Below are 13,605 nucleotides of genomic sequence, written 5' to 3' on the forward strand. Positions count from 1 at the left end.
AAGTACTTTCATACTTCTTTTTCTCATTTTTTGAGAAGAAAAGGATGCATCCAAGATTCAAATATACTAGCATATTATTAAAGAGTTACGTTGTTGAATGAGCTGAAAGATTTTAAAATAAAACGAATGTGGACTAGTACTCCACATTATGCGCCAAATGCGGCAGCCAACACCAATATGTAAATATAAATCCAGTTCCAGCTAAAAACCAACCTAGCTATGACAATTACTGATAATTAAATATAATGGTTAAGACCATGTCTATTTAATCGTGCATTATTATAAGTTCCATGCTTTTGTTTCTGGTATTTTTTATTTAATAAAGAAATTAATGTATTATGCATTCTGTGTGTATAAATACGACTAGGTATTGTAATCAAGAGATTATTATAACATCACCATAAATACATTCGTCCATCTTTGATCTTCTCGCTAAAGTTAAAAGAGTGTCGATCAATCACTGATCGATTAATGGCTCCACAAGTGAAATTTGTGTTTTTCTTGATTGTTGTTGTTGTTGCAACTACGTGATTAGTTAGTTAATTTTAATGTGTTGTTATAATTAATACTAATAATTTGAGAGTAATACCTAGCACAAGCAAGCTATTAATATAATAATATTGTTGTGGTATAATATGCTGCAGTTACTACGAAGGCTTTGCGAGACATGCAGATGAATGATGCAGTGATAGAGATGAAATTGCTTCCAGAAGTATTTGGTATAACGTGCTTCAAACCATGCAATTCAGACAATGATTGCAAAAAATCTTTTTTTTGCAAGAGTAGTGAGGGTTTCCGCCCCCTTTGTGTCGACAGACAGAAAGACAAACTGCTATATATATTGCGAGTTACTAATGTGGTTTCACTCCAACAACTTTAATTTGTGCGACTTCCTATTCTCTCTGTCTTGTTTTATTTGAGTGCATATGTTAATAGGCTCATCTAAACTCAGTAATTGTGGCTAAAGTTTTTGCCAAATAATTACAAATAATAGATTTCAAACCCAGTAAATCCGAACTTATAACCCATAAAATTCAAATCATGGATCTGCTCTCTATAAGAGATCAACGCTACCACTTCAAAAATTTCTTTTTACAGAACCATCTGAGGCCAAATAATTCCTTTCATTTTAGCGGCTGCAGTTCTTGCTCATGAGCAACAGTTTCAACACTTCCAACTGGTTCATAAGGAAGAGCCTGTTCTAGCCTTCGCCTCCAAATTAACCATCCAACAGGAGCTGATACTCCAACTATGAAAACAACTAAAAATGGCACCACTAGAACCAAGTAATTTCGCGGCCAATGCTTCCTAAATACATTAAAATTGTGTCTAATCAAGGATGTGATATCATACTAACGCAGCATGCAAGGCCACAAAAGAGATGAAACTATCAGGGAAAATGAATAGTGAGCAAGAGTAATTGCTTGCATACCTTTCTGTTGGAGGTTCAATGCCCCAGTTGAACAATTTATAACGTCCAAAGGAGTCCTGTAGAAGAGGATGATGTTCAGCCAACCTGCCTATTATTTCCTGCATACAGATAGCATGAATAAATGCACATTCTTCAACACAAAGGATAGCAATACATATTCTAGAACACTAATCACCATTGCAGTAGCATTTCGCATATAGTCTGTAGATCCTGCTGGAAAGACGGCCCATTTAGTGAGAGAATCATTTCCCTTCATTGAAAAGTTCATTATGCGAACCTGCAAGGTAAGTGACATCATCTGTGTAAGAAAGTTAACTCAACCTACTTGAAAGCATTGTCAGTACAGTCTGGATAAAACAGTTGCGTTGCGTTGCCATGGGTTAAGGATCATCATAGAAATAGTTAATCCTTGATGAATCTTCTATCTGATGGTTACAGAGAATTCGAATAGATTCCCCAACATTGCTCGAGGTTGAGGCACAGATAATTGCCATATCACGTGTAACAGTGTTAAAACTCAAGACCAGTTGAATAACATAAACAAAATCAGATATTCATACTTAAATTGCATTGCTACAAGAGAAGGTAAGGTTTCTGAAGCTCGCGTTTTGAAGTTTTTCTAAACCAAGCTATACCATACTAATCAGAAGGTCTTAAAACTAACTTCACAACTGCTAGGTCTGCATAGCCATTTTCTGTGCTATTATGTAGGTTGTCAAAACTTGTTTCCTAACACTCAACTGGAAGAGAATTTACCTATTCAAACCATCACCACCACAAACTTTTAATTACAAGCTTCTCAGTCTAATTTTGACTACTACTGGCAGGGCATCCTAGAATCCCTTAGAGAGAATAGATATCAGACATATTCTGTTTATTCCAAAATATATGCAGTTCCTCAATGCTGTTTTGATTTAATAAAGGTGTTACTTATCAAAAGAGGATCTGCGAAAATTATCACAATAAAACCTAACTACCTGTGAAACATTAACATCCAACTCTTGGGCAATGAGATGGGCAAGTTCTGGAATGCGTGTCTTCAACTCCAAGTAGTTGACACTTAGTAACAAGTAAAATGTAACGATCCCAATTTTCACTTCCCCTGCAAGTTGAAATCAAAGATGAATTTGATAACAATGATAAGTATTTGTAATGGAGTTATCCAACTTCAGTAGCCATCATATCTGCACCAGAACCTTGCTTAAGTGTGTGTAAACAGATTAATGAAAGAACGAAAAAGTGTCTAACACTAGCTAAACTAAATGATATCTTGAGAACTTTTTCAGCAGCTAAAGTCAACTCATTCGAGATTATCTAAACATAGAAGAGGTACATCAAATCTATATTGCCAGACTCTTCAAAAACAATGCCGCTCCTGCATCGGATTCTTAAAAATACACTACTTTTGGAGAATCCGACACGCACCCGTCGACATTTTGAAGAGTCCGAGCAACATAGCATCAAATTGAAATAAGATACAAACATGTCTATGTTTCAACAGTGAAAACAGCAAATATGAATGAATTTTTCCTTCCCTTAAGGAAGTTACCACAAAATTCTCATGCTTGTCATCGTTCAAGGTAGTCCTGTCACAAAATTCACGAGAAATTTGCATATTGATTACTATAACTTAGTGGAGCGAATGTCAGACAGCCGGCATATGGTCAATGCATGTTCAATTGGTATCGGTTGTTGTCATTAGTAGGAATGCCCTTTTGGTCCCTTGATTATACCATATTTGTTCTTTAGGTCCCTCAACTATTCAACTTTACACATTAACCTTCAATTTATTGATCTTTACAGAAATCCAATAATAAACAAAACTAGCTAACCCACTACATATTCTTATTTCAAGGCTCATCTTTAAGTATAGCAAATTTCAAAATGACCATTTATGTAGTAAAGTACTGTTGTCCACTAAAATATTAAGTATATCAAAAAGACGAACGCACTGCTTTGGAAATTGTCACTAACCAATCACGAGTTGTGATCTGCAATCTCGACAAATTAAAATCTGAGGTCAAAGTCGGAGAGTTGGACAAAAAGTGGAATGGGGATAAAAGGGGACTAAGAGTTTTCAGTGTTCCTTGAAGTTGTTATTAGAGATTTCCAGTTTAATAAATCTCTCTCCAACTAAAAGAAGGTTGAGAATGTCATGACATCAGAACAATTTTAAAAAGGCGGTTGCTTCTTAGGGAAATTCTTAGGATGTTTGGCATGCCAGGGAAACAAGATGATTTTACTACCAGAGTGGAAGTTCAAATATCAGCTTGAATGGGATTATAAAGACAGCAGCATTCCTGGACCAAAGTGTACGAGGCAGAATTTCGATAGTCGAAAAGTGATTTAATCAAAGGCAGTACATTAAAACATCAGAAAGATGCAAATCTAAACTTGATCCTCACTTTCAAAAGATTGAAAATGAAAAGGACACGACTGTGTTAATCTATTTTATTTCTGTTTATATATAACGGTGGTGTCCAGCCCACCTTTCACACACAGACTAAATCCACAGGATACCTACCACCAGCAACAGATATCAGGTAACTCTGTCCACCAAGGCTAGGACAGATGGGAAGAATCTCCTTCTGTTTTCTTTTTTGTCTCTGCGGGGATTTGAACATGAGACCTTAGGTTCTGCGAACCAACTTCATTGACCACTAATGTTTTCGTTTTATTTCTTGAAGAAAAACAATTGTAATAAACAATACAGATTCAGAACTTCCTAGTAGTAATGCTAAAACAAAAGCAGTTCTAGTTATGACAGCACCCTAATGCATAGAGTAACCTTCAAGTAGAAATACTATGTGGAGATAAGCTGTCTCTTCATACCAGGTATATTGTACCCAGGAGGTTTGCTCGGAGCTGGTGAAGGAGACATATGTGCAGTGGAGTTTCGGTTATCCAAGCCTGAAAGCACTGGTGTAGATGGAGACGGAGGTGGAGGAGATAAATTCAGTCTGTCCCATAACTCAGAACAATTAGTTTTCCAAAAACCGATTCTTTCATTTTCACGATCGTAAGTTACAAGAGTGTTGCGAACAACGATTCCTGTTGCAATTAGAAGCATGCGTGTTTCAGCAGGGTAGAGTTAGGAAAATGAACCTTGTCAAGTAGTGAGAAATACCTCCAAGAAGACTAGTTGGATTCTTTCCATTCGGGAAAATTCCTAGGCAATAAGCCCCACGTACTTTGAAGTGCTTTAAAGCATACAAGGTACAATAGAAAAGGGAGAAAATAATCAATACAAAATAGTAAAAAGGAAAAGAAGCCAGGTGGATCTGACTCAAAATAGTGTCAGGCAAGATAGTTAACAAAGTACTAAAGCAGAATAAGATGCTTACCTTGAACAAGTAGTTTTCAGGAGAAAGAGTTAGTTTTTTTCCATCGCTGAATACCATATCAACATGCGGAAAGTTCTTTGCGAGTTGTGACACGTCGCTGGAATATATATAATAATACGGGTAACACCAGCAATAGGAAGAAAACAAATTTAAACAAGATTAGTTTATGTCCATCCCTGAATACCATATCAACAGGCGGAAAGTTCTTTGCGAGTTGTGACACATCGCTGGAACGCATATGATATTAATAATATGGGTAACACCAACAATAGGAAGAAAACAAATTTAAACGAGAAAATCATAAGACGCCACATTAATTTCATAATTCTTCATATAATACCTTCCAGCCCCTGAAAAGCAAATATCATTAAAACTAGGATCAGGCCCTTTGATCTGTTTTAGAGAATGAAGCTCTTTCATCACCTGAAAAGAAAAGTGAAGAGGTTCATCCAGAAAGGAATAGACTTAGTTGCATTTAAAGATAACCCACTAATGATCCACTTTTTCGTTCACTAAATATAATGCAGCAAAAGCAATGAAAGAACATCAAATATGTCTAGAAACTTGCAATGAACTACATCGATATTGAAAATATTACCTGCTAACATCAACAACAACATACCCAGTGTGTTTGCAGAAGTGTGTCTGGGGAGGGTGGGGTGTACGTAGACCTTACCCCTACCTTTGAGGGATAAAGAGTCTGTGTCTGATAGACCCTCAGCTCAAAAAAAATGCTTTACAAAACAGGTTTGAAAGTGTCGTATTACCAAATTCAGAAATTTAAAACAGGAAAATCAACTATAATAAGTGGCTATGCAATGTAAATCATGTCCTTTAACAGCAGAGAAAATGGCGGCGAAAGAAGGAATATACTAGACGGTGGAGTTACAGGATCACAAGATATTTGGGTTCTTCCTTTTCTTTCAAAAATATGTAGCAGCTAACAAAGCATTGGCTCACAAACTAGTATTGACTAAGAGATTTTAGTTCCAGTCCACTGATGTATAGGAATCTCCAACTACAGGTTGATCCTTGTCACGCTAGGACATAGTGGTTTGTGTCACCAATCAGTGGTGTCCCAGAACTTTGAATAATAACAAAAAGTAATAGATTGACTTATATAATCAAAAACACAACATTCAAATGAATATCTTTTCTAAATCTAATTTCTTCAGGACATTCTTCTCACCAATAGCATGATTTTCCGCCACTACTCATTTTTTCAGGCAGATTTGGATCAAACAAATGACAGAAACATTGGCAAATATGTAGATAACAATATCTTACAGAACTCTTGAAAGCTATAAATGCTGCTTCTGGAAGGTAAGCATAGGTTGTACCACTATCAAGAATAGTCCCATGTTTTCCACCAAAAACCCGAGGATTTATTTTCAGCGGCTTCCCGGCTACATGTATCTCCTTCAGCTCAATATTGTAGAATGGGCTGTTGCCATCCGAGACTAGGGTAAATGCGTAAGATTTATCAAGTGTATTTGTTAGGAGGAGACCTAACATTCCTATGTATACAAAAAATTATTTCCAATACATACCTGCGACCAAAATCTGATTTGGTAAAGACCATGTGAGCAGGGGGTTTTATTCCACCAAGAACCATCGCCCCACCACCAAAATCCATCCCTCCATAGCACAAGGAGAAAGAATCACTGATTACATGTTTTTCAACAAGTTGATCAACTATACTGACATCCCCTCGACCCAAGCCCATTATTCCATCAGCACGTTGGCTGTAAAGATCACCAGTTTCCGCAATTTCACATCCAAAAACAGCTCGTTGTGGTCCAAGCTCACTTAGATTCCCAAAAGATATGACGTCGTCTCCAAGCAACCCAAAACTTGAACTCATCTCAGCATACCGTCTTTCATAAATACATTGCTGCCTTTTAAGGTCGCAGGGACAAGCCTTATCACATTTCACAGATTGATAAGAGCTTGACATTTCCGGCTGAAACTTAGGATCCTAAGTAAGAAAAAATACATAGTACTACCGATCAAAAGAAAAAAATCAAAACGGCATAGAGTTCTAAGTGTTATATTAAGCATTTCTCACAAAAATTAATAGGCTGGCTCAGAGTAAAACCAATAGTCATATAAAGTTGCTTCAAGTGCTCATATTTGTCTCCAATTAGGATCCTTTATAACTACAAGTAAAAATGAGCAAGAAACGTATTTAAATGTCATGAAACCATATAATGGGATTCCGTAGATCATCAACAAGGAGAAGCATAGAAATTGATTAAAAAATTTGTTTTTCATTTTTGATAAGTAGAAATTGATTACATTTTTATCCTACTTAGATTGATTTGTTCTCGTTTACCTGTCCATGTCCTCTTTCCTTATAAGTAAATGCATTTAGAATTGCTTCCTCAAGAGAGACATGATATCCCACCGCTGGCAATATGGAGCCCTAAGGTGCCTATACTGACAGCAACCTCTGCTGGGAAGCCACTGGGCAGGTACTATCCTAACTGGAGATAATTTGAGAAGAGAAACATGTTTAATTGCTGGTTACTTTGCTTGCAAAGGCATCCTGAAGGGACTAAAGATCATTCTACGTTGCATGTGAATGGGCATCAATTCTATCTATTATCTTTTCCTGTTCTTACTGAAACATACCTGTTCTATTGGTTTGGAAAGCAAGAGGAAGAGATTATGGAAACTGACATCCTTTACCTGATTAATGTACAATGAGAGAAACAGAACATCCCGTGGAGGATTACAATGTGATTCTCACTAAATTGAGACATCAACTTTTTTCTCTACTCATTTCCTGTGGTAGACACTATCCGGCAAACATGAATTAGCCTTTTACGAAAAGCTATATAAGAAGGGAGCATAGAACCTCAAAGTGAAGGAAGATAACCAATGGAAGGACTTTGTCAAGTTGCATTATAAAAACAGTAACTGAAATTTTAGGTATGACCAAAGGCCTCAGACCTCAACCGCAAAAATTGTGGTGGTAGTATTAAGAGAGGACATAAGAGATATTAAAGGAAAAGGATTTAGAGAACCTCTAATATTAAAGAACTCCAAATTATTTGATATTGGAATAAAACAGGTCAATAGAGACTGAAATAGACTTCACATAGCCGACCTCCAGTAACATTTAGATTGAGCAGTAGTTGTCATTTGTATAGAACTGGCACCTTTGTATCTGCCGAGGGAGCAGTTGTGCACGTCAAGATATAAAATAACCCTCCAAATATGTCAAGTATAATCACTTACAAGACATTTCCCTTTAAAAAAACAGGTGAAACTAGCAAACAATAACCCTTTCTTCTTTTCATTATTTGACATACTTCTCTTTTTATGATTGGTTTATTTTGAATGACTTTAAAATTGATTATACTATCCCTGAGAACGAGAGTGTCTCATACCTTAGGTATTGGATTTCTCCAGAATCAATCATTTTACACTACAGCATAAACCAAATGTTTAACTCCGATACTCAAAAGCAATTTATTAGCCAGGAAAGATACTAAATTAAATCGGATACTTGATTAAATCCCTGGAAGCTATTTCTCATTTCCTCAAAACCATAACAGTATCTGCCTCTTTTTAATCATTGTTTATGAAATTATTGAGCTATCAAAACAAACATTCACAAAATTAAGATAAATCTGTAACCTTTTTATATTTATCCAGGAAAGAAAAGAGGGAAAAAATGACAAAGAGATAGTTGAGAGATGAAGTCAACCTGATGGTTGCCGCACTTTTTACAGGAAGAGCAAGGAACATAAGTAACAGTACTCCCTGTATCAACAATAAGAGCAAACTTCTGCGGTGGTGTTCCAATCCAAATATGAGTTGTATAGTATCTGCATCAAAAGTTACTTGGAATCCATTCAACCAAAAAATAAAATACTACAGTTAAAAAAAAAAGAAATTTTTCTGAACTAGAAGTTATAAAGAATGAATCTTGGGCCTAATTCAACCCCAAAAGCTAGTTCATTAGGGGAGGATTGCCCAAGTCCAATGTGGGACTCTTAAGAGAGGTGTGTTTGGTATGACAGAACATATTTCAAGAGGATATCTCCCATGGTAGAGAATCAAATTGTGTTTTGTGAAATATATTTCCACTAAAACTTGGAAAAATGACTTCTTTCACTATCATTTTCTTTTAGTAGTATCTCTTAACCGGTACTCCAGATCACTTGCTTCAAGCAACATGGATACTCTTTATCACTCTTTAATACCCAAAAGTTTCATCAAAACACTATCAGATTCACACTACAACAACAACATACCCAGTGTATTCCCACGAAGTAGTAGGGTGTGGGGAGGGTAAAGTGTACGCAGTCCATACCACTACCTCAGATGAAGTAGAGAGGCTGTTTCCGATAGACCCCCGGATCAGGACAAATAACAGTATAACAAAGAAAAAAACACAAAAACAAACAACAAAATGGGATAACACATTTTGTGTGATTACATAAGCGGAGCTACCTTGGGCCGAGGGTTTATACATGATTAGAATTATCTTTTGATTTATATAGAATAGATGTTGCACCCCTTAGCTTCTTCGTATTTTGAAGACGCAAATACTTGCTCCGCCACTACAATCGATCCTATAGATAACTTCCCATAGTAAAACATTTTCCTACTCCATATGAACATGCAAATAGACATGTGAATTGAAATTGTAAGGAATAGGTGCGAATTCGAACCCGTTGATGAGGAGATCATCATGGAGAGACATGCGAGCATTGGCAGGGCTATTCAGCAGCTGCCGACGGGAGATTTCAGCACGCCGGGAAGTGTTTTTGGGAGGAAAGAGCGGAAGTAACATGGTTGTTGTACGACGGCTTCCGTCAACGGAGCTATAAACGACGCCGTAGTGTATGAACAGAGAGAGGATCGTGAGAGTAAAGGTGAACAGTGGCCATGCCATTAGAGGTCAAAATCGGGTCGGGTTATACCAAAACAAGTGATGTCAATGGAGGGAATTAAAGGTTAAGCAAAAGGCGCCAAGGAGAAGAAGGCAGTCCATCATGTGTCACGTTGACTTTACACTTTTTTTGGATATCATTTTTCTTTATTGGTAACATCAAATTTTTTACTAAGCAATAAATAAAATTACTACTATAAATTTACGCTATATTATTTTTAATTATTACTATAAATTATCTTATTTATTGAAAAATAATTAAAAACAATTAGTACTTGAGTAATATGTATAGTAGGAGTAATAAATTAACAAGAAAGTATAAAGTAAAATTGTTTCGAAGTTTGTGACTAATGCACATAAATTTCATGATTGTTGAACATGTTGGTAAGTAGTGGAAAAATATTAAAAGTAATAATCTGACAATTAACTTGATCTAAAGAAAAAGACATAAGTGAATAGTTAAATGAATTGAATTCCTTAAAGTTGTTAATCATTCCTATAAACGAATATTACTAAACAAATTGTATTAAGTACTTTCAGATTTTCTAGATTAGAAGACAATCATATAAATTTATAAAAACTGTATCTTCTTCATGTATTGTGAAAATTAACTTCTTACCTGTTGAGATCTAATTTATTAAACTTATATTTCAATAAAAGATAAATAAAGCATAGCGTTGAAAATATTAGAACAATATTTTCCACATTCTCCATGCAATGAGAGTTTGCACTGAGTTGCCTTTTTTTCATATTCCTGGATGACTCAAGTATTTTATTTCAACCTGCTCATACTTATTTGACACGGTATTATGATTCACTTTAAAAAAAAGAACATTTTTTAAGCGGCGTGTACGTAGAAGCAAAAGGATGCACATGACAGTCAATATTTAATGGTGAAAATAAATCTCATTTCTTTACATTAAACAAGACTTTTCTGCATTCTAGAGTCAATCTACGATCCATTTTTTGTGGTGTTAATTGTTTTTATTGACTTTAATCTTATCAGAAATTTGAAGTCCAGTATTATTGACTAGTTGAAAAGTTTCTGTGAGATTTTTTGTTCCCAAGATCTTACTTATTATTTGGTTTCCGATAACACCATGATTACTCAACAGGGGCGGAGCCAGCCTTCTTTAGGGGTTCGGACGAACCCCCTTCAACGAAAAAATATATTATTTATACATGATTAAAATTATTTTTATGTGATTATAGTAGGTGTTGAACCTCCTTCGACTAAGTTTTCTTTGAATATTGAACCCCCTTAGTTGAAATCCTGGTTCTGCCTCTGCAATACCCAACGTAGCTAGCTTTACTAATAAGATATTATCAAATTTAGCTACAATGTCAAAAATTTGCAGCGAGTATAATTAAATAGCTAGCTTATCACCGTATAGGAAATACATGAGATTTACTTCTAGCTACTATAGCTAACTTTTCGGAAATATAAGTGATTTATTTTTTTGGTGTTATGATATGTGAATATAAATATTATTCTAAAAGCATTTTATGTACGTCTAATCTAGACAAATTCTATGAGATGTGAGTGTGTGAGAGTAGGGGTGTAGGGTTGTGTGGATGGGGTTTATAGGGGTGGGGTGAAGAGGAGGTAGGTTGGATACAATAATGTAAACTCATTTTCCTATGTTCTTTTAAAAAATTTTGATCAATCGAACATGAAAAAATTGTAAAAAAAAATATTTTTTGTGCTTAGCCCGCCCTTTTTAAGTGTAAGAATTGTGGTAGGAAACAGTAGAAATTGTTTGGTAACCATTTAACGAAATCTGTTTTTGTTAAACTTTAAAAAATCACCAAACGCTATGGAGAAAATCAGCAAGATACAGAAAGAGAAGCAAAAAAGATGGAGAAAATATGAGGAGCAAGCTCCTGATTGAAAACTAATTAAAATTGGGCCTGTTCAGCAGCCCAATGATACAAACAAATTAAAATTAAGGCCCAGAATCCAAATAACGTCTCAACTCTCAACATTGACAATCTACAAAAATTCTCCTTCTATTTGGACTTTGGTGTACTGAATCTTGAGCATATATATAGATTAACACTCGATCGAGAAGGGAATTTGAATAGATTCTCAAGTTGTGTCAAGGGAGTTTAATATGCAATATATACGCAAAATATCAAACTTGGCCTTAAACTAATAACCACCTATTGATCAGAAAGGTACAATTTATCTCTTCTTTTTTTTTTTTCGAATAAAAAATTTATATATATAAATATATCACCACATCCAATCATGGAATTTTTAGAGCATTGTCCGTCCAAATTTCAACTATATATACCCCTGACAACTAAATCTTATTCACAAATTTGTTTTAATTACTCTACCATCACTTCCAAAATGAATACACCTTAGGAGAGACCAACTAGGCAGTATGTATTAATGCAGATATTTATATGATGAAAATTAATTACTGTAAGAACCTCGGGCTTCAGATTGAAATGAGAATCAATTATGATTAGGACTAATCATATTCCACAATTGTTTCCGTACCCGACCGGATTAATGTGGAAAAGAGTGATATGTTTTGTGGTAAAAATCTAGCATGATTTTTTTTTTTTTTTTTTTCTTAAGATTGACAGAGAGGAGTCAGATTCAATGAAATTATGCTCCTTAATTATTTCAAGTCGATTTGAATGATCATATTTTGATGTTCCTCAAAATCTCATGGATTACATTACAGTACTAGAAGATACAATAAAGGGTAGAAAAAGATAAGATTTTTAGACCCCACAACAACTTTTTACATGAAAAAGGTGCACTTGTGATGTTTCTCAAGTTCAAGATTCCAGGCAATTAATTACTATCTGATAGAGAAATATTGTAGTTTGTATTATTTTAATTTCAACTTTTGCTTCGTTATTGCTGAAATTAGTGGAAAATATATTGTCATTAAAGTATTTTAGATACTAGAAATTTACTGATAGACGGATTATATTGTACAATTTTTTAATAGATATAAATTCTGATAAATATTCATTAAATATGACTACTAAATACTCCATCTATTTTATTTTACTTCACCTTTCTTGACTTGACACTTCCGCTAATAAAATATTTATTTATTAAAGACTTCTTTTACTAAATCATCCTTAATATGTTTTGAAAATATATAATTGAGTACTACTATACTTTATATATTTATTTAATGATAAGGATAGTATTGAAATTAAGAATGATAAACTTATCTTGATCTTATAAATAAAATAGTTAAATTAAAATAAATATTTTTAGTAAGAGGATCAACTAAGACGAAACAAAACTGAGTATATTACATCAATATCACAACAAAAATAATATGAAAAGAATACGTGGATAAAGGAAGCCTCGGATGAGTACTGTTGTTAATTAAGAAATACTTAATGGTGCATGCATGGGGCCATCTTTGTCGAGAGACACATCAAATTGTCATTCCCTTCCCTCAAAATTACACTATTTAGATGGACAAAACAATTTTTTTTTGTATATACTATATGTTAGAATTTTTTTGATTTATTCGTGTTCTTTTTAAAAAAATAAAAAAATTCTTACTGAAATAGTATTGTGCTTCAGCACTGATATTATTAACAAAGTGACGTAAATTTCATAACATAAACGGATCTCCAACGATATCAAAAGATGTTGATGACTGCATAATATATAATCTTGCATTACTAAAAACAATCATGGTTTATTAACAGAGGCGGATGAGGATTTTAAATTTGTGGTTCTTAATAAAAAAACAAGGCTTGAAAAGAATTAAATGGAAAGGGAATAGAATCCATGTTCAACTAGCCAAGAGACAAACTACTCAAGGGTTCATTTTCTATCACTGAGTCATCCCTTGATTTAGTTATGGATTCCCACCTGTTAATATTTATATCATTTGACAATTTTTCTCATGTAATTATAAGTCTTATGATAGCGA

The 13,605-nt window shown here is 34.5% G+C and overlaps 1 protein-coding gene across 4 annotated transcripts; it reads right to left on the reverse strand.

The window, feature by feature from the left end:
* Nucleotides 1-753: 753 nt before the first annotated feature.
* Nucleotides 754-9,829, reverse strand: LOC107853036 (aspartic proteinase 36). Of its 4 annotated transcripts, none has more exons than XM_047394647.1 (12): nucleotides 9,462-9,829; nucleotides 8,492-8,612; nucleotides 6,327-6,754; nucleotides 6,064-6,220; nucleotides 5,117-5,199; nucleotides 4,777-4,873; nucleotides 4,560-4,632; nucleotides 4,265-4,483; nucleotides 2,410-2,534; nucleotides 1,608-1,709; nucleotides 1,433-1,530; nucleotides 754-1,308 (listed from the first exon to the last, which is right to left on the reverse strand). In XM_047394647.1, the coding sequence occupies exons 1-12, from the start codon at nucleotides 9,683-9,685 to the stop codon at nucleotides 1,125-1,127; spliced, it is 1,911 nt and encodes a 636-aa protein (XP_047250603.1). In that variant the 5' UTR covers nucleotides 9,686-9,829; the 3' UTR covers nucleotides 754-1,124. The 4 variants fall into 4 exon arrangements, with proteins under 4 accessions (XP_047250603.1, XP_047250604.1, XP_047250606.1 ...); XM_047394648.1 differs by having other exon boundaries at nucleotides 6,327-6,739; nucleotides 9,462-9,815; XM_047394650.1 differs by having other exon boundaries at nucleotides 6,327-6,739; nucleotides 8,492-8,572; nucleotides 9,462-9,599.
* Nucleotides 9,830-13,605: the final 3,776 nt, after the last annotated feature.

This window comes from Capsicum annuum, chromosome 8 (genome assembly GCF_002878395.1).
Source record: "Capsicum annuum cultivar UCD-10X-F1 chromosome 8, UCD10Xv1.1, whole genome shotgun sequence".
Classification (NCBI taxonomy): Eukaryota; Viridiplantae; Streptophyta; class Magnoliopsida; order Solanales; family Solanaceae; genus Capsicum; species Capsicum annuum.